The sequence below is a fragment of the Grampus griseus genome, assembly GCF_964374135.1.
Source record: "Grampus griseus genome assembly, chromosome: X".
Taxonomy (NCBI): Eukaryota; Metazoa; Chordata; class Mammalia; order Artiodactyla; family Delphinidae; genus Grampus; species Grampus griseus.
In genome coordinates this window covers 29461334-29483168 of record NC_138999.1, presented here as the reverse complement: position 1 = coordinate 29483168, position 21835 = coordinate 29461334, and the positions used below count along the sequence as shown (strand labels likewise).

The 21835-nt window shown below is 39.6% G+C and overlaps 1 protein-coding gene across 8 annotated transcripts in view; it reads right to left on the bottom strand.

The window, feature by feature from the left end:
* DMD (dystrophin) overlaps positions 1–21835 on the bottom strand; it is a 2236200-nt gene that overhangs the window by 5027 nt on the left and 2209338 nt on the right. For 5 of the 8 annotated variants that reach the window (XM_082680764.1, XM_082680763.1, XM_082680766.1 and 2 more), the window contains one exon: positions 11674–11766. In XM_082680764.1, coding sequence (XP_082536890.1) covers positions 11674–11766 — 93 coding nt within the window. Of the gene's footprint in view, positions 1–1312; positions 2478–11673; positions 11767–21835 lie in introns of those variants that run through there. The other 3 variants (XM_082680765.1, XM_082680769.1, XM_082680762.1) reach the window with 2 other exon arrangements.

Here is a 21835-nt window from a genome sequence, read left to right as displayed (position 1 = left end):
TGAACGTTCTGAGTCACCCCACCATATCTATATGATGCCTTTCATTACTTTGTTTACAAATACCTGCTTCATCAGAATAACAATTCCAGTGTTTTCCATGGAGGTTTTCCTTAGAGCCAGAAAAAAAAAAATTCTATCTCTTTGACTAAATACTGCTCCAAAGAATCATATACCTCAACCCGCTGGAGGCATAGAACCACGCACAGATAGGGAATTGGGACACAGAAAATAGATTTGTATCCTGCTTCTGTTATCCGTGCGTGTAAGGCAGAACATTAGTGAGATCATTAATTTTACCTGACAGATTTTTCTAAAGTCAACATGAAAATCTTGTGCTATGAGCATGAGAGGCCCTGGAAAACAGGCAGGCATCTGCGATTAGCTTCAGGCACAAGTAGACATAAAAATACGTCTATAGACGTCCTTAATCCATTCTTAAGCAACGACTGTTGAAGAGAAAGGCACTGTGCGTTTAACATTAGGGTAGTTGTATGTTTTTCCAAGTTGGTGCAAAGTGTGACATGTGGACTCTCACATGCCACCTCTGCCTCAGGGAGTTGTTCGCTGCAGTGATTGGAATTGAGACTTTCTGGCAGAGACCCAAGACCTCAATAGCAATCTGGCACTCTGTTTTTTTTTTTTTTTTTTTTTTTTTAAAAATACCGTTCCCAAAGAAATGGTGAGCGCTCAGTTGGCCAAAGCAAAGCCAGAATACCGCAGTGAAATGTGCTTTTCTTCTCTGTAATTTAATCTTTGAAAAAATATCTGGTCTACTGTACATCTGGGGTATTTTCATAGCATTAAAAAAAATCACTATTGTTTGGATTCTGTGGCTTTCTGAAAACTTATCTGACTACAATATACCTCAGGTAGTATAGATTCCAAATGCCTGTGTGACTTCAATTATATGTGCTGGCCTTTTCTAAAATGCGTTTATGAGAGACACATGTTTAGGGTGGTTAAAAATATGGTGCAACTATTTACCACAAGTTAAAATAAATTTTAAGGGGCACTTACCATCAGAATGAACCCAAGATGTCTCACATAAGAAGGCAAACCGTCAGGAGCATTCAATGCTGCACCGATTCAGGTTTCCTGTTTCTCCTCCCAGCCCACCGCTCCCTCCCTTGGACCCCACAAGCCTTGGAAGGGAGCAATGGTGTGGACACACTGAAGGATTGTTCAGCTGATTAGACCTGCATGGCATGGCACTGGCAGAACTTCCAGTATGACGTTTAAATGAATCAGTGGCTACTCCTGTCCATCTGTTGCTAAGGATCCAGAACCTTCTCATATAAGGACTCCCCACCTGTCCAACCTGTCTCCCACAATAGTACACGCTATTGCCATCCATGGGAAAGCTTTCCTTCTTGCGTCCTTCATACTAAACTCTTGGTAAGGACAATCTTGTTTCACTTGGGCTGTCACTCAACACTTTGTCATCCGATGTCATTTCATTAGGTAATTCAATGTTTAGCTAATATTTCTGGTAGAACAGAAGTGTGAAGCAGCTTTCACTGTAAAACCCCAGACCACATTCAGTGATGATGCTGTACCCTACCTCTAAAAGGCATTAAAAAAATCCCTCACGACTCCAAGATTCACTTTTTATCCCTAACTGGTTATTGTTCTATCTGGCTCAAAATGCCAAGTAAAGAAAAAAGCATCCTCCGAAGGGCAAGTTGAGATGACATATGCTTTTCACACACCATTTTCTAAGTGGCAGTAAAGCACACAGTTAAGAGTGTGGCTCTGGACCCAGACTGCCTGGATTCCAATCCTGGCTCTGTCACCTTGGACACATTGCTTACCCTTTCGTTGACTCAGTTTCCTTATCTGTAAAATGGGGTTAATAAGAGTACCTACCTCATAGGCTTGTCCGGAAGATTACATAATGAAAAAGATGGCAAGTGCTTAGAAAAGTCCTTGGCACACAGTAAGTGCTCAAAAAAATGTTAGCTCGAGTGGGAAAGAAAGAGTGTAGGCACCAGGAAAAAGAAAACAGAACCAAAATGAAGTCATCCCTGAAGAATAAAAACCAAGGGCACTGGCAGAAAATGCTAGGGTCCTGGAAGTAGAAGGAAGCTTTATGACTCATCAGTTATGTTCGAAGCTAAATGTATTTTGAAGGTTTTGTTTGTGTTGCAAATGGCAACAGATGATGAACTTCAGGATTCCAACCTAGGGACTACAAAGGGTTGCCATTTAAAAGAGATTCCTGTTCCCCCAACCCCTCGTCCTGTTGTCATGGTGATGACAATGACAGTGAACATTTGAGGAATGTTCCTCATAAGCTGCAAGTGGAGAGGTGACTACCATCCTTACATGATGACACGTGTAATACACACATGGGCGTGCACACACACAATTCTTACACAAACGCCAAACATAGAAAGCGGGATGAGACAGACAGAAGCCATGGCTGTGAGCCTGAATCTCACTAACCTCTCTCATTGGCTTCCCAGGGGTATTTCTTCCTTTAATAATAGAGAGAGGAAGAGGCAGAGATATCAGAAAGGGAAAAAAAAAGCATAAATATACAGTTTCATACCAATTTGCTTCTTTTACCAAACAAATGTTGAGATGACAATTCATTTATCCCCTTCTGGAAAAAAAATAAAAACAAACAAAAAAACCCCAAAAGACACATCCAGTCAAATAACCTTTACATACACTTAAAGTCGGTGTAAACAGATAACATGATCCAGGAGACATCACTTATAGAATCCATAGAGCTCACATGTTCAACTGGATGAAAGCGGGCACAGCATAGAAATCTGACAAATCGAGCATTGTTTTCAAGGGCAACTGTAGAATCTCAAGTTTACTGTCCAAAAATCTCAGAATCTCTTTATTGTCCACTTGACAACCAACACACCAAAACAAACAGTAGTTGGTTTCAGGTGCCAAAAATCGGCACTCCAAATGCGAGGTAGAACACTGCATAGAGGCTAGACTCCATCCTCTTGGGAGAAGCTGTTCTATCTGTTAGAAGCTGAGCATGTCCATGATGGGACTGGGGGCACTGGAGAAAATTGAAACAAAGCGGGAAGGAGATAAGTCCCACTTATGGGCAAGCCACGGAGCCAGATTCAGGAATGAGTCTTCACCTTCCTCGTCATGATTCCACAGATACCAGGAGCCTTGAGGGTCAGCCAAAGACCCTCTGGCCTTGTTTGTTTTATAGAATCCTATATCTGTATGCAGTTATTTATTTTTGAAGAGCAGTTTTTGATGAGAAAGTTTTTCTACGCTAATATTTGTAAGTGGACAGAAAATTAGGGACCGCTGACCATACCTGGCATGTCTTGGGCACGCAATTTCCGGGGTCTCCAAAGTGAAATACTGGTTTTCAAACTTTGGCTTTCGCATTGGGCCACTTCCTACAACATTCTTATCTGCCATCCAGTATTCAGAGCAGATACAAGCAGAGCTGTGAGAGATCTTGTGCAGCATCTCCCTTTCCCCTGACATGCTCCAAGAAGACCTACGACCCCCCTGAAACAATCTGAGTACTAGTCTAGAACGAAGAGGTATTGAGCTACTAATCCAAAAGAAACTTTTTACAACTCAAGTTTAGGGTTTAAAACTTCTGGTGTACATTTTAAGGTTTTCTAAGTATGACCCCGCCCCTGCCTTTGCCTTCTTTCTGAGTTGTCCTGAGTCAGAGATTTCTTGGGCATACAGAAACTGCATGCTTGACGATGTAAGAAACATGGTCAAGGTGTCCATGATGCTCCTCAAACCAGGAGAAAGAGAGAGGTGCTCCTCGGTTGTGGATGTTCCCAGTGGTAGGCCCATACCAGACGACGGGGAAAAGGGAGGGGGGAGAACAGCATTTCATCCTTGATGGCGCACACCAACCCCAGCGTGAATTAGTCATCCATTCTTTTTCACTTCATTAGCAACATTTAAAAAATTTCTTGTACTTCACGGTTATACTGTCTGGTGGCAAAATGAATTCTCCTCCCCTGCAAGACTGTGAACTCCCTGAAGGCAGGGTCCGCATGTCGCTCACCTACCTCTCTCTCCCTGATATCTACTATACCTCGACGCTACGGGGATTTGGTAAATGCTGGCTGAACTAAATGAGGCAGCTGCTAGGTCATGGCCAAGAGTCCTTTGATGATTTAGGCAACTTGGCCTTGCCTGCGATCCTTTAGCTTGGATGCCAAGGGCTTGTAGCTGCGTCTGGCTTGTAACTTGGGCCTATTTTTCTTTTTCTTTAAAATTGAAGTATAGTTGATTTGCAATGTTGTGTTAGTTTCAGGTGTACAGCAAAGTGATCCAGTTATATATATATATTTTCTTTTTCTGATTCTTTTCCCTGATAGGTTATTACAAAATATTGAGTGTAGTTCCCTGTGCTATACAGTAGGTCCTTGACTGGGGTCTATTTTTAAAACCTCAGAACCTTAGGAAGGACAGTGTTGTTAGAAAGCAATGTGATTTTAGCTTTAGAATGTAATTACGGTTCCTAGCATGATAAAGGTTATGTTACCTTTAGTAATTCTTCAACAAGGCCTATTCAGAGCTCAGTATCAACTGGTCACTGCTGAAGATGAAGCAAATGATTTGGGTTTTATTTCAGGTACTTCTTCAGAAACCATGTTTTCTGTAAAATGGACCTCCCAGAGCTATGTGATCCCTGACCTCTTTCAAAATTCTCCCTCGCCACTTGGGTTCCAATGTGCTCATTAGCATAGTACGAAGGGAGGTCCGCTTCTTGTTTAAAAAGAGTTAAATGTTTTCTACTTGTATCAGAAATACGTTCTACGCTGACAAAACAGAGGCTCGCTGGTTGCACCATTAAAAACAAATTCTTTACCAATAAATAAAGTACCAAATAAAAGTTTTATGTGAAGAACACATTCTTTGGAAATGAGTCTCCTTAGACCGTCAGTTAGGGGGTCCATCTGGCAATGCAGTATGCTGTCAGGAAATGAATCAAGAGAAACAGGAAGTGTGCTGGGGAGTCCTGAGTCTAAAGAAAGGGCTTGGTCAGGTCTGGAGAAGTCTCATTTCCTCAGGCAGTACGAACTTGAGAGGATTGGCTGTAATTCATTATTCACAGTCAGAATCGCAGGACGTTACTGTTTCTGGGTATCTTTATGAGCTTCTTTGTCTCAGTTCACTGACTTTTTTAAGAAGTTAAGGACTAATGAGTCCCTTTTTAGGACTTCTGTTTCATTACAAGCGAAAGAAGATTGAAATGGCTATACTTTATTGAAAATGCAGGATCTTTGGTGAAGACGGATATAAACGCATAAATCAATTCAAAAGCACAGTTTTCTTGAGCTGAAAGTTGATCAGCACTGAAATCTGTGACTGTATATATGTGATGAGCTAGAGTGGATAACAATTTAATGATGTAAAGTCGGGGTTGGCACATTTTCTCTGTAAAGGGCCAGATAGTTAAATACTTTGGGCTTTGCCAGTCACACAGTCTGCGTAGCGGCTCTTCACAACTACTCTGCCACAACTACTCTGCCCTTGGAGTGAGAAAGCCCCCCATAGACAATATGTAAATGAATGGGGGTGGCTGTGTTATGATGGAACCTTATTTATAAAGATTTGGCCCGTGGACTGCAGTTTGCCGGCCCCTGGTGTAAAGGAGCAACAGCTCAAATCCGTTCTGGAAGCCGAGAGGAAAGGGAAGGGAGCCTGCAAGGGGGGCCGGGATGCTTCCATCTGTCTTTGTTCTTTATGTTGCTTTTCCATAAAAGAGTCATGGACAAGACTTGAGTTTTAGAAGATGGCAGGTTTTGCAAAGCGGTTGGCTTTCTAATTTAGAGGTATTTAACAGAATGTATGTAGCCTTATTTAGGAGGGGAGAGTACGAGAGGGAGAGGATGGCATGGGCTGTTGGGGATAAAAATAATGTGGCACAGGTCAGCAGGTAAGACATTACACAGGCAGCGGCAATACCGGCATAACAGTGCTAACTGCTTCCTGAGTTCTCTTACCTGCACTAAGAGCTCATCTTGGATCCTATCATTAATCAGTGTGCAGTGGCACCTAATTGTTAGAGACCAATACCATACCCCTCACTAGCGAAGCGTTTTCTTTCAGGAATGCACACGCATCGAACAAACTCTTAGTGAGACTGCTAAATGATCAGAGACGTATGGACAGATCGCTTAAAGAGTTGATTTTAAAACGATGTTTGTTGTTCGTTCTACCCATGTAGCCTCCCTACAGAATAATGGTGGAGATTTCGAAAGTGTCCTGTGGTAGGTAATGCCTTTTATTACAGTGGAATTCGACTTCTACATCTATTTATAGACAGAGGGAGAGATTATACAGGTAGATTAAATAGGTTAGATAGAAATTGGCTAACATTCTGTGTTTAATGTACACCAAGGCCCTCAAGCTCCTCAGGTGGTTGTGAATAACTAACGAGAGCTAGAGATGCATCGGAAAAGATAGGCTCGCAAAGCTGAACGGGCACACATTCACGCCTTGAACTCCCTGCGGTTTATAGTGGCTACGAGGCAGGATACTGCTGGCTATCACTTGATCACTAAGCGGAGAGGCGTGCAGCCTCCTTTATTAATTTGTATAACAGTTTAGCAAGGCCATCAAGATAAGAGCTGAAGCCTAGAAGCCTAATTGAACCTGCGGAAGAGCCATGAACGAGGCTCTTCACTTCTTTGGGCATCCAGGTACTTCTAGTGGAAATGAAAGGTGAAGATTAGCTGATACCTGAAGACTTAGCACTAAGTCAAAAATTGTGGAAAGGGTAACAAAAAGGTTGTGAATTTAAAGTACACAAGACCTCCCCTATCTATATGCTTTATATTTATGAAAAACATAATATTGAAAAAACGGCTTTTCCTCTGTGGGCGATTATCTAGCAGGGTTAAGTAAACCAGGAGGTGGTATTTAATAGCACATTTCCACTAAATGTCAGACCTCTGGCTCTAACATCTGTTTTAAGTTACTAAAACAGCTGTCCGAAACAGCTGTAGCAAGCATGAACTTCATTTTTCGTAACACCAACAATGGGAACGTGGATGCAGACTTAGATTGAAAATACAGTGTTCTCTAAGATACTAGCAAGGTCTTGGCAGAAACTTCCGTGGTAAAACTTTTAAAATATAATTTTTGTCAAAAAGATACTCACCAAAAAAAAAATCCAGTGTCATTATAAATAAAAATAATCAAATAATAGTAACAGCAAACTGAAAAAAAAAATTCACCTGGGCAAGGAAAACTGAGATCAGTTAGATCAGTATTTTTAAACAACTGGATCAGAAAATCAATATAGTGGGTTGCAACCAGCATTTTATTTTTAAATAAAGAAAACAGAGAAACAGTGTGAATTATACGTAGTAAAGAAAGTATTGTTTCACGAAACTTCTGATCTGTGTATGTATACGTGACTATATACATATATGTGTGGTGTATATATGGTGGGTACATACATATTTGTGTGTACATACATATGCAAATAACTTGTTTTATATCTTTACCCCGGTTTAAGACGTAAAATGTTTCTCTTATTATGGATAATGGTCAGAAAAGGTCAAAACCCACGGTTTTGAACATCAAAGATATTAAGATGAACTTTCAAGACCCTTCCAATTTGGGAGAGTCTCTAATCCTGAGACGTTAAGAATCTCAAGATTTTTGGCTTAATATCAACTTAACATACCTACTAATTGGTAAGATATTCCCATTAAATCCTACTCTCTCTCTCTCTATATATACATATATATGTATATATATATGTATATATATATTCTCCATTCTTTCAAAATGAATAAATGCCTTTAGTTAGAAATAAAGCATCCAAAAAACCACTGTTTAAAAATTTTTATTTTTTGTGGGGAAGTAGAAAAGAACAGCTTTATTGCAGGGTGCCAGCAAGGAGTCCGGGGCAGCTACTGCTTAAAAGACCCTGAAAGTCCCCGAAGGCTTTCAGGGAAGGGTTTATAAAGACAGTGTGAGGCAGGGGGTTGTGGGGTGTGTGATCAGCTCATGAACACTCTTCTGACTGGTCGGTGGTGAGGTAATTGGGAGTCGGCATCATCAACCTCTGGTTGCAACCCGTCTGGGGTCTACGTGCTTGAGAAACCACTTTTTAGAGTGCATCGACGATCAGCCTATTTTCACAATGACAAGACTTTTTATCCATTTAAATGTACGGAGAAATAGGTGTGACATTGTGATTTATGAGAGGAAATATATATTTAGTCTTCGTCCCCCTTCCAGGCACAGCGCTCCTAAAACCCTTGGAATGTCCTGTGATGAGCAGCAGCAAGGTGTCTTTTGTTACGTTACCAAGGTGACTTCTGGAAAGCACCTAAGGATGGGGGCTGCTTGCCAGGGGAGCCAACCAAGTGATCAGAGGGTTGGAACTTTTCACTCCTACCCCATGATGTCCAGGGAGAGGAGAGGGGCTGGAGATTGAGTTCAGTCACCAGTGGCCAATGATTTAATCATTCATGCCTATGTAATGAAGCCTCCTTATAAACCCAAAAGGACAGGGTTAGGAGAGCTTCCGGGTTGGTGAACACGTGGAGATGTGGTGAGAGTGGTGTGCCCAGAGAGGGCATGGAAGCTCTGCACCCTTTCCCCGTGCCTTGCCCTACGCATCTCATCCATCTGGCTGTTTCTGAGTTAGACCCTTTTATAAGAAACCAGTGATCTAGTAAGTAACATGTTTCTCTGAGTTCTGTGCCCTGCTCGAGCAAATTAATCGAACCCAAAGAGGGGGTTGTTGGAATCTCTAGTCTATAGCCAGTGGGTCAGAAGCCCAGCTAACAACCTGGACTTAAAATTGGCAGTCTGAAGTAGGAGGGGAGGGGCAGTCTTGTGGGACTGAGACCTTAACGGGTGGAATTGGATCCTGTCTCTGGGTAGACAGAGTCAGAATCGAGGTAAATTGTAGGACACCCAGCTGGTGTACGAGAATTGTTCGGTGGTGTGGGAAAAGAACCCCACACATTGGAATTGGGTGCAGAATCATAAGGGGCCTATGATAAGGTATAATTTGGTAGGAAGTAGAAAAGAAAATGTCAAGGTCACAGCATCACAGGAAGACCAGCCAGCTCTTCTAGCACCTTATCTACTCTCGTTATGAGGATTTTGTTTGTTTGTTTATTTGATTGTTTTCTTCAGGAAAATGAATGAATTCTCTCAGGGCACCAGGGTACTACTGAGTAAGTAGGAACTTGGTTAATGGAACGGGTATCAGACAAATCCTGCTTATCCCCTATTTGAGAACTCAAATTAGCACTCAGGGGATGATACGCTTCCATAAGCACTAATTTAGTAAACACTACCCAGGCGGCCTGAATAGAGTTTCCTAGGTTTTCCATATAAGTAAATTAACATCAGACAAGTAAATACAACATCAGAGAGGCTGACTGCCAAATACCATATCAGAGGAGGTATATTTCTGATCTTTCATACCCATGTGGTATCTAGCTTCAAGGAGTCTAAAAGGGGGATGCCGGGAGAGGGTGCAAAGATCTCACCTTAAGATGATTAGGATGGCCCAGAGACCCAGTACAAAAAAGCTGCCGCTGGGGAAACAGAGCCATGAGCCCTGCTGTGGCCTCTCCTCTGATACTCTAGCTGTTCAGATGTGACAGAAATGCCCAGGGCTGCCACTGACTTCCCACAGAGCAGGTAAACAACCTTTCGGGTCAAGGAGCAGGGAGGAGGCGCATGTCTATGACCTTCAAGGGGAAGCTTGGGGTCAGTGAAATGTGTGTGAGATGCGGGGCCCAAAGTTCTGGCCCAATGAGTAGCTGTGTGATCTTGAGGAAGACACTTGCTCTGCTTGAGGCTAAGCCATTCCTATTTATCTAGAAGGGGGTTTCTAGGATTCTCTCACGTCACAGACGTCTCCATTACAGCAGGAATACTACTGTGCTGTGGTATGAACTTCTCGGGAAGGCTGCATCCCCAGCTGACCGTAAGCACCTTGACGGCAAAGAACTTGGCATTTCTACTTTGCATCCCTGAAACCTCCGCTGGTACATAGTAGGTGCTAGCAAAAGCTGGCAGGATCAAGGTGAATGTGTTTGATTTACGTCAAACCAGCGTGTGGTCTTCTCATTATGAATCATGGCATTTTGGGAGAGGAGGCAGTGAAGATAGGATGGAGAAGAGGCTGGCAGGTGTGGGATAAGGAGGTGGGTGGAAGACAGAAGACTTTTATCTGTTAAAATCAACACATCAGAGGCGCTCAGCGGTGAAAAGATGGCTGGTGCAGACATTTAAAATTAGCTTCCCCTGACGGTTCCTTAGCAACGCTCTATCAGAACATTATTGCTTTTAATGTGCACCACACAACGTTCACTTGCACATGAAATAGCTGGGAAATGGCCATTGTTAACTGACACTGAACAAAAAGATAGGAACAACACAGGACTCAAAACAGCCTCCTCATTGCCCTTGTGGAGAGGAGCAAACAGCCAGATTCTCGGCCGCCCTTCCCTCCCTGGCAGCCCATTAGGGGTGCCAATCACTGGCCGCAAAGCCTTGTGCTTCCCCCCCACCCTTGGTTCTCTAGCATATCCCTCTATTTGCTCACAGGTGACTGCTGCCATTCTTTTTTTAACTGAAGTATAACTGACATACGCCATTGTATTAGTGTCAGGTGTACAACCTAGTGACTTGACATTTGTATGCACTGTGACATGATCACCCGATAGGTCTATTTACCATCTGTCCCCATACAAATGTACAATATTTTTTCTCTCGTGATGAGAACTCTGAAGATTTTCTTTCTTAGCAACTTGCACACTTGGAATACAATAGTATTGAGTCGAGCGTCCATGCTGTCTGCCATTCTTTTTATTCATTGAAGGGGGTGGGTCAGTGACCTGTTTTACGTTAGGGCAGTGAACCACTAGAAATAGTCCAAAACACTAACAACGGCAGCAAAATAGCTCCTTGGATGAAGTAAGGCATCTGAAGCTCATACTGGCTGGTAGGAAAATTCAGTGCGGTAAAATGCTGTATTTTTGGTATGAGGGCAAAATATTCAAAGTCAAAGTGATGGGAGAAATAATTTTAATGTTCGATAATATTAATATTCAGATATATTAACATTTAAATGAAATAATATTAGTGTCTTTCTTTGTGAAAATTGTATTCTATCTATGCAAATGAAAAGAGTAACGAACTAGTACATAGAGATTTAATTGTACTTATGTGTAAGTGATGGGGTAAGACACAGTTTTCAAATATACATAAAAGGCATGAGATTGCAAGCCCGAGTTCCCACCACCACTGTACGCTAGGCCTATCGCAGACCGTGCTGTATCACGTAGCAGCGGTACGTCCCTGGCAAAGGCACCATCAGGGCATTAATCTCCTCGTCTGTAAAAGTCACTTAACAACTGCTCTTAAGTAAAAGCTATCTCATAATTAACTCTTCAGGCTAATGTGCCAAGCAAGGAAGATATTGATACTTTATAAACATAAGTTACTATTCTTATTTCTAGAAACACCTTGATTACACAGGTATTTGAATTGGAAATACTCCAAACCAGAAATTCACACTCGAAGACAAAATCTTCTCCCAGTGACCCCAAACTGGCATTCTGTCAGCACCTGTTTACGTAAACATGGAAACTACACATGCTAGTTGGGTATGGAAACGAGTGGCCTACTTCCAGGAAGTTTGAGTGACTTCTGGGTACTGGCGCTTACCTCTCGAACTAGGGAAGGAGTTGTTGAGTTGCTCCATCACTTCTTCTAACCCTGTGCTTGTGTCCTGGGGAGGACTGAGAAGATCTTCCTCGCCTTAATGAAAGCAAACACAAACAATGGCAAATTACACTTGAGAAAATACAGATACCGGAGAAAAGGTTCATGACGGCATTTAAAAATCCATTATTAATTCATTTTCACTCCTTCATCAATAGCATAAATAAAAATAACCCCTCAAGCTTAATAATTAGGGAACAGTTCCTTCACGGGAAAAAGAATCTCATGCAGGGATTTATCTACGTCATTATCTTTGGAAAAGAAAACTGTGTATCTGCTTAGAAGTTAAAGTTGCCCTAAGTTTCTTATGCCCCATTAACAAACGTGAAATGTTTTTCTTTGTAATAAAAGATGATTATAGCACATTTGCAGCGTGTCTCTTCAACACAAAAGAAGCACGTGACATTTTGCATTCAGTTTAGGAAGGTAAGGAGTGGAGACACTGAGGTATTTTTTCCATTCTTTACTGTGACATTTAACAAGACATACAGAGAAAACTCAAGTACCTTTAAAGTCCACTGTAATAGGGAGAAATAAAAGTTGTATGTGCCCTACATAGGAAATGAAATATAGATATTCTAAGGACTGTGTATATGGACATACCGGGAAGTTATGTTCCTCTCCTATTTGTTCCGTGGGGTTACTTCTTCATAATTATGTTTTTAGAGGCTTACAAAGGGAAACTTTTTAACAAAATTTTTGAGCATTTGTTTATGTGAGGAGAGAAGGATGATTTGGAAGGAAGGGAGTTTAGGGATGGATGGTTTTCTTCTGGGGATGGGAGTCTCCTTGTAGATTTTGTTGATCTGTGTCTCGACTGTTTACTCATGTGTCAAAGAAATACACCTCAAACAGCATTTGCAGTAAGGGAGAAATTTCTTAAGTGCAAACAAAATTGTTTTGAACTTTGAAGGTCCTTTGAAACTAATTTTTCATAACATTCAATCTTCCAACAGTGAAAATAACTTCTTTTCAAGCTCTGTTTGTTGAGCACATTGTCACTTCCATTTAAAACAAGACCTTGCTTCAGCAGATCAACAAAAATATACACGCTTAAGGGGTTGACAACCTCTGGTTCACATGTGACTTGAAAATGACTGGGGAGCCAGTGATGTAATGACTTAAATATGCCTGCCTGTCGTTTCCTTTGGTCTATGCCACTTGGATTTTCATCTCTGATTATAATCCCGCATTTATTACCAAGTGTTCATCCTTCTTTCTTAAAGCACAAGCTAAAAGAATCCTTGGCAGTGCTCACCATTTAGACAAAATCCTATCCTAGGTGGATGTGAGGCTGTATACCATTATTAGAAAGGAGGGCTAAGGACCTGGGGTAGACAGAACCCCTCTGATTCTGTGAGTCTCCTGGTAACATACCATAGGAACCCTCTTTGAAGTACTAAGGACAGGAAATGATTGCTATTCAGGTTATAAGGTGAAAAGGAAGTTAGATTATCTATCCATCCACATGCACATACTACTTGCTGATATTTATGCCTTTAGAAATGAAAAAACGAAATTCAGCATCTTTAGTTTCTTTTTGCCTGTGGGTTTTTAAATTTTATTTATTTATTTAATTTTATTTATTTATTTTTGGCTGTGCTGGGTCTTCGTTGCTGCGTGCGGGCTTTCTCTAGTTGCAGCGAGCAGGGGCTACTCTTCACTGTGGTGCGTGGGCTTCTCATCGCAGTGCCTTCTCTTGTTGCGAGCACACGCTCTAGGGTGCATGGGCTTCAGTAGTTGTGGCACACGGGCTCTAGAGCGCAGGTTCAGTAGTTGTGGCACACGGGCTTAGTTGCTCCCCGGCATGCGGTAACTTCCCGGACCAGGGCTCGAACCCATGTCCCCTGAATTGGCAGGCGGATTCTTAACCACTGTGCCACCAGGGAAGCCCCTTGCCCGTGGTTTTAAACTACCATCATCTGGAAAGGATGGAGTGAATGAAATGTTGCCAGAAGGAACAGGATGCTGACAGCTGCAGGGTTGATTACATTTCTGTTCCATTACCAATGCAAAATTTTGCCGAATTGGGGAACACGAGGCATTTTTAATGGTGTCAAGTCCACTTTAGTGATAGTATGCCTTATAGAATAAATTGGAACCAAAAGAGACACTCATGAGCAATGATGTTAATATTTCTGACAGTTTAATTAGCTCATACTGGAGCTCTAGGAACTCAACTCTACTGTCTTAAGGTTTAGGTACAGTTCAGTGAAGTGACCGACATTCTTCTCCCTGAATTACTTCAAGGATCAAAAAAAGGTATAAACCTAACGATGTCAACCAGTCATAACTATCAGCTGTGAGTCTCAAATGCAAGTGTCCAAGTACAAAGGTAAACTTGGCTTCTTTGTTTTGCTGGAAACTTTCATGGCAGTTTCATGTATCCATTCAAACAGTTTTTGGGGGCCTATTACATCTTAGGTAGAAAATAAACAAGTAAAATATAATCTTTTCTTCTTTTCTCAAGATTTTCACAGTTAAAACTCCTTTGGGTTTAACTAATCTCCTTTAAAAGTGGAAATCAGAATTATCACATGTATGCGTGAGTAAGAAGTGAATCAACCACTGAAAAATGCTTAAGGCCTAATATTTTCTGTGTCAGATTATACTGGAAAAGTGAAAACCGCTAAATGACACCTGAAACTAAAGTAATGCCACCAGACTATTCAATACTGAGCCAGATTTTAAATGTTAAAAAAAAAGCCGTAAAAATTTCAAAACAGATTTATTTATATATTCAAGTACTTATCAAAAGCCAACTATGTGCCAGGCAATGTTCTGAGTACTGGGATTATAGCAGTACACAACCAAAAAGCTGGCTCCGCGGAATTCACATCCTTATGGAGGCACTCAGGCCTCAGAAAAGAGGGTTAGGGAGGGGCAGTGAGGAAGACTCTTCAGAAAGGGGAGTCTAAGAGCCCTCGTTAATAAGGGGCAGATGAGCCAAAATGTTAGGGACTTGAGGCTGGGAGCCACGTAGATATTTGAAGGAAGAGTGCATGAGACAGAGGGAATAGGAAATGCAGACTCTGAGAGGAGAGTGTGATTGGCTTGCTCACGGAAGAGCAAGAAGATGGCCAGTATGTACAAAGTAAAGTGACCGAGTGTTGGGGGGAACGTGCTTCTCTGGCTCAGGAATTTAGACATGGTCACATAACCTGCTTTGGCCAATGGAATGTTAGATATGACATAAGCAGAGCCTCGTAATGTGCTTAAGTGGTTGGGCTTGCTTTCTTGTGCTTATGTGCCATAAGAAGTACATGGTCCAGTGGTCTTCTGACCCAAGGGGGTGAGAGACATGTGGAACAGACTTGACCCCAACCCACAACTTGGAGTCCAGCCTAGTTGAGCTCTAGCACAACTCCAATCAACCAACAAGACGGCCTGAATGAAAAATATGTAACTTGAGAATTTTCCGATTATTTTGTTACAAAGCAATAGCTGATTGATATACTCTGTTTTCAGGCATCGAACTAGCAAGATACCAATATTTATGGGTTATCTAATCATATGCTGATATGTGGCTATAACATTATAGGCGGCCCAAAAATGTTGACTCTAACAATACTGGTGACCACAAGCCTCCTCCCCCACACACAAAAGAAACCTCAAGAAAATATTTATTGAGTCCCAAGTGTGTACACTGGGAACTTGGCCAGCCCTCATCCCTACTTCACTGATCCATTGCCTGCTCAAATAGCACTGCTAATGGTTCAGGGATTTCTAACTTAGGTAATGGCAATTCTTTAGCATTAACACTTCAATTTGATTCTATTCTGAGGTGATCCCCACAGATATGCATAAAAATCCTTTTTGGATTATTGGCCCTAGTTTTCATGGTTTGTCTGAAGTTGGTCCAAAGAAATGACTGAAACATTAAAAAAAATGAATGTTTCAAAATAAGGGAAGACATAGTCAAAGTTAAAATAGCACTCTGATATAGCATAATATGATAGACACTGCTGAAGTGAAGAAAAAGGAGATGACTCAGTTTAATCTGAGATCAAAGAAGTGAAATGGTTTGCTATAGGCAAGATATTCTTTAATTCTTCTGAAATTCACCATGGTTTCAGGCTTTCTAGACGGGATGATATCTAACTCACTTCCCTTTCCTCAATTCAAATGATGATAAGGGTTTAACTTGCTTAAAAAGTGACTTTAGCCAGAATTGATGTAAGCTGAGACACAAGAATCCTTACACCTATGATTTTTGTTTACACCCAAGCAAACTATTTTCTCTTTATACAAAAGGAAGCTGTGTATTAGAACACTATTTTGTCTTAAAAAGGGGGCTGTGTATGAGCAAATATGCCCACCCCTATTTTTCTTTGGATTGCTTATCTAAATCATATATTTTGTTTTTAACCAATTTCCAACTTGATGTGTGACTACTTTGTCATTCCCGCCTTTCTCTAGTTTTCCTTAAGAAAAAAAAGATCTATCCAGTACCTGATATTTACCTTCAGTGACTTTGTGAAATTATGACTTGGGGTAGATGGTTTCAATTTTACATAAAAATGCTGTCTTTAAGTTCTTTACTATATTAACGGTATACAATGATGATGTTGATTACTAGTTGGTTAGTGTTGAATAGTGATGAAAGATATTGAAATTAGTAGCTATTATTCGTTTGTAAAATTTTTATTGAGATATAATTGACATGGAACGTATTAACTTTAGGTGTACAACGTAATTATTTGAAATAAGTATATACTGCGAATTGATTACCACAGTAAGTTAACATTCATCACCATAGTTACAAATCTTATAAAAGTTCTCATCACAAGAATAAAAGATTTAATAATCTCTTAGCAACTTTTTTTTAGTTGAAGTTTAGCTGATTTACAATGTTGTGTTAGTTTCAGGTGTACAGCAAAGTGATTCAGATATATATATATATATATATGTATATGTATTCTTTTTCACATTCTTTTCCATTATAGGTAATTACAAAATATTGCATATACTTTCCTATGCTATACAGTAGGGCCTTGTTGTTTATCTATTTTTATATCTGTTAATCCCATACTCCTAATTTACCCCGCCCCCTTCTCCTTTGGTAACCATAAATTTGTTTTCTATGTCTGTGATTCTACTTCTGTTTTGTAAATAAGTTCATCTGTATCATATTTTTAGATTCCACATATCAGGGATATCATATGATATTTGCCTTTCTCTGTCTGACTTACTCCACTTAGTACGATAATCTCTAGGTCCATCCATGCTGCCATGCAACTTTTAAACATACAGTACAGTATTGTTAACTGTAGTCTCCATGCTGTACGTTATATCCCATGCAGGACTTATTTATCTTATAACTGGCATTGTGTACTTTTTGACCACCTTTGCTCATTTTGCCCAGCCTCTACCTCTGGCAACCACCAGTCTGTTCTCTGCACCATTTTTCATTCGCACTAAAACTGTGCACAAGGGTTCCCCCTTTTCTTCACGTTCTCACCAACACTTGTTATGTCTTGTCTCTGTTAATAGCCATTCAAACAGATGTGAGGTGATATCTCATTGTGGTTTTGATTTGCATTTTCCCTGATGATTAGTGTGATGTCCAGCACCTTTTCATGTACCTGTTGGCCAGTGGTATATCTTTGGTAAAATGTCTAACGGATCTTCTCATTTTTTAATCAGATTGTTTTTTTCTCTTGAGTTGTATGAGTTCTTTATACATTCTGAATATTATCTCCATGTAAGATATATGATTTGCAAATATTTTCTCCCATTCTGTCTTTTTATTTCTCGATGGTTTTGTTTGCTGTACAGAAGCTTTTTATTTGATGTAGTCAGATTATTTTTGCTTTTGTTGCCTTTGCTTTTGGTGTGAACTCAAAAAGTCATCACCAAGACTGATATCAGGGAGCTTACCCCTTATGTTTTCTTCCAGGAGTTTTCATGGTTTCAGGTCTTACATTCAAGTCTTTAATCCATTTTGAATTGTTTTTCATGTATGGCGTAAGATAGTGGTCCCATTTCATTCTTTTGTATGTGGCTGTGCAGTTTTCCCAACACCATTTACTGAAGAGACTATTCTTTTCGTATTGTATGTTTTTAGCTTGTTTGTTGTAAATTAATTGACCATATGTGTGAAGGTTTATTTATAGGCCCTCTGTTCTGTTCTGTTGATCTATGTGTCTGTTTTTATGCCAATGCCATACCATTTTGACTACTATGGCTTTGTAATACAGTATGAAATCAGGGAGCACGAGTCCTCCTGCTTTGCTCTTCTTTCTCAAGATTGCTTTGGCTCTTCGGGGTCTTTTTTTTTTGTGGTTCCATACAGATTTTAGGATTTTTTGTTCTATTTGTGTGAAAAATGCCATTGGAATTTTGATTGGGATTGCACTTAATCTGTAGATTGCTTGGGGGTAGTATGGACATTTTAACAATATTAATTCTTCCAGTCAATGAGCATGAAATATCTTTCCATTTGTTTGCATCTTCTTCAATTTCTTTCATCACTGTCTTATAGTTTTTAGGGTACAGGTCTTTCACCGCCTTAAATTTATTCCTAGGTATTTTATTCTTTTTGATGCAATCGTAAGTGGAATTATTTTCTTAATTTCTCTTTGTCGTAGTTTGTTATTAGTGTGTAAAAATGCAACAGATTTTTGTATATTGAGTTTTTATCCTGCAACTTCACTAAATTCATTGAGTTCTAACAGTTTTTTGGTAGAGTCTTCCAGGTTTTCTATGTATGTTATCATGTCATTTGCAAATAGAGATAAATTTACTACTTTCTTTCTGATTTGTGGGCCTTCTATTCTTTTTCTCACCCAGTTATGCTGGCTAGGACTTTCAGCACTATACTGAACAAAAGCGGCAAGAGTAGGCACCCTGGTCTTCTGATCTTAGCAGAAAAGCTTTCAGCTTTTCACCACTGAATATGATGTTAGCTGTGGGCTTGTCATACATGGCCTTCATCATGTTGACATATGTTCCCTCTATGCCCACTCTGTTGAGAGTTTTTATCATGAATGGATGTTGAATTTTGCCAAATGCTTTTTCTTCATCTATTGGGATGATCATATGATTTTCTTTCATTCTATTAATGTGGTATATTTATTCAGTTGTATATGTTGAACCACCCATGCAACCCAGGGATAAATCCCACTTGGTCATGGTGTATGATCCTTTTAATGTACCGTCGAATTTGGTTTGCTAATATTTTGTTGAGAATTTTTGCATCTGTATTCATTAGATGTTGGTCTATAGTTTTGTTGTAGTGTCCTCATCTGGCTTTGGTATCAAAGTGTAATGCTGGCCTTGTAAAATAATTTTGGGGGTGTGATTTCCTCTTCAATTTTTTTGTAAATGTTTGAGAAGGATTCGTGTTCTTTTTTAAATGTTTGGTAGAATTTGCCAGAGAAACCATCTGATTCTGGGCTTTTTTGGGGCGGCGGGGGGGACTTTTGCTTATAGATTCAATCTCCTTTCTCATTGTTGGTCTGTTCAGAGTTTGTTTCTTCATGATTCAGTCTTGGCAGGTTGTATGTTTCTAGGAATTTATCCATTTCTTCCAGATTATCCAATTTGTTGGCATATAATTGTTTTCAGTAGTCTTACGATCCTTTGTATTTCTGTGGTATAAGTTGTACTCATCTCTTCATACATTTCTGATTTTGAGTCCTCTCTCTTTTTCTCTTGGCGAGTTTGTCTAAAGGTCTATTTTGTTTATCTTTTCAAAAAGAAAAAAAAAGCGCTTCGTTTCATTGATCTTTTCCATTATCTTTTTCATCTCTATTTCATTTATGTCTGCACTGATCTTTCTTTCCTTCCATTAACTTTGGACTTTGTTCTTCTTTTTCTAGTTCCTTGAGGTGTAAAGTTAGGTTGGTTGTTTGAGACCTTTTTGTTTCTTGATGCAGGCATTTATCTGTATGAACTTCCCTCTCGGAACTGCTTTGCTGCATCCTGTAACTTTTGTTATGTTGTATTTCCATTTTCATTTGTCTCAAGGTAGTTTTTGATTTCTCCTGTGATTTCTTCATCAATCCATTTGTAGTGTGTACAGTAACACATTGGTATGTTATTAAATATTCCCGTATTTGTCAATTTTCCAGTTTTCTTCTTGAAATTGATTTTTGGTTTCATAACACTGTGGTCAGAAAAGATGCTCGATATGATTTCAATCTTCTTAAATTTACTGAGACTTGTTTTGTGGCCCAATATATGATCTATCCTAGAGAATATTCCATCCTAGAGAATGTTCCATGTACACTTAAGAATGTACTCTGCTGTGTTTGGATGGAGTGTTCTGTATGTATGTTAAGTTCATCTGACATAATATATGGTCCCATGCTTCCTTATTGATTTTCTGTCTGGATAACCTATCCATTGATGTACGTGAGATATGGTTAAATCCCCTACTATTATTGTATTGCTATCTATTTTTCCCTTTAGGTCTCTTAATATTTGCTTTATATGTTTAGGTGCCCCTATGTTGGGTGAATAAATACTTACAAATGTTACAGCCTCTTATTGGAATGACCTCTTTATCATTGTTGTAATGCCCTTCTTTGGGTCTTATTTTAGTCGTCGTTTCAAAGTCTATTTTGTTTGATATAAGTGTAGCTACCCCAGGTTTCTTTACATCTTTACATCTGAAGTGACTTTTTTATAGGCCACATAGGGCTAGGTCTTGTTTCTGTTGTTGTTTTGTTTGTTTTTGTTGGAAAGGATTTTCATTAAATTTTAATTTCAAAGTTACAGAAAAATTCCAATAGTAAAATAGACTCCTAATATACCCTTTACCTTGATTCACCAAGTGTTAATGTTGCCATATTTGCTTTGTTTCTCTTTCTAAATACATAGATTTATTATCGTTGTTGTTACTATTGCTGACCCATTTCAATATAAGGTTCAGGTCCATGACCCTTTTTTTCTAAGTACTTCATCATTATGTCCTTGAACCCTATCTTATGGAACCACATTGCACTATATTATCATCTAATTTGTAGCCTATATTTAAATTTCACCAATTGCCTTAATAATTCATAATGTCTTTTATAACTATTACCATATATGTGCATATGTATATATTCCACCCCCACCCCGGAACCTAGGGTCATATGTTGCATTTGTCTTGTGTCTTTCCTTTCCTTTTGTTTTGTTTTAAGTATAGTTGATTTACAATGTTGTGTTAATTTCTGCTGTACAGCAAAGTGATTCAGTTATACATATATATTTAATATTCTTTTCCATTATGGTTTATCATAGGATATTGAATATAGTTCTCTGTGCTATACAGTAGGACCTTGTTGTTTATCTATTCCATGTATAATAGCTTACATCTGCTAACCCCAACCTCCCACTCCATTCCTCCACCAACCTCCTCCCCCTTGGCAACCACAAGTCTGTTCCCTATGTCCGTGAGTCTGTTTGTGTTTCTCAGATAGGTTCCTTTGTGTTGTATTTTAGATTCCACATTTAAGTGATATCATATGGTATTTGTCTTTCTCTTTCTGACTTCACTTAGTATGATAATCTCTAGTTGCACCCATGTTGCTGCAAATGGCACTATTTCGTTCTTTTTATGGCTGAGTAGTATTCCATTGTATATATGTACCATATCTTCTTTATCCATTCCTCTGTTGATGGGCATTTAGGTTGTTTCCATGTCTTGGCTATTGTGAATAGTGCTGCTATGAACACAGGGGTGCATGTACCTTTTTAGATGAGTTTTGCACGGATATATGCCCAGGAGTGGGACTGCTGGATCATGTTCTATTTTTAGTTTTCTGAGGAACCTCTGTACTGTTCTCCATAGTGGCTGCACCACTTTACATTCCCACCAACACTGTAAGCGGGTTCCCTTTTCTCCATGTCTTCTCCAGCATTTGTTATTTGTAGAGTTTTTAATGATGGCCAATTCTGACTGGTGTGTGAGGCAGTATCTCATTGTAGTTTTGATTTGCATTCTCTAATAATTAGCGATGTTGAGCATCTTTTCATGTGCCTCTTGGCTGTTTGTACTTCTTTGGAGAAATGTCTATTTAGGTCTTTTGTCCATTTTTTTTTTTACTGGGGTATAGTTGGTCTATAATGTTGTGTTAGTTTCTACTGTACAGCAAAGTGAGTCAGTTATACATGT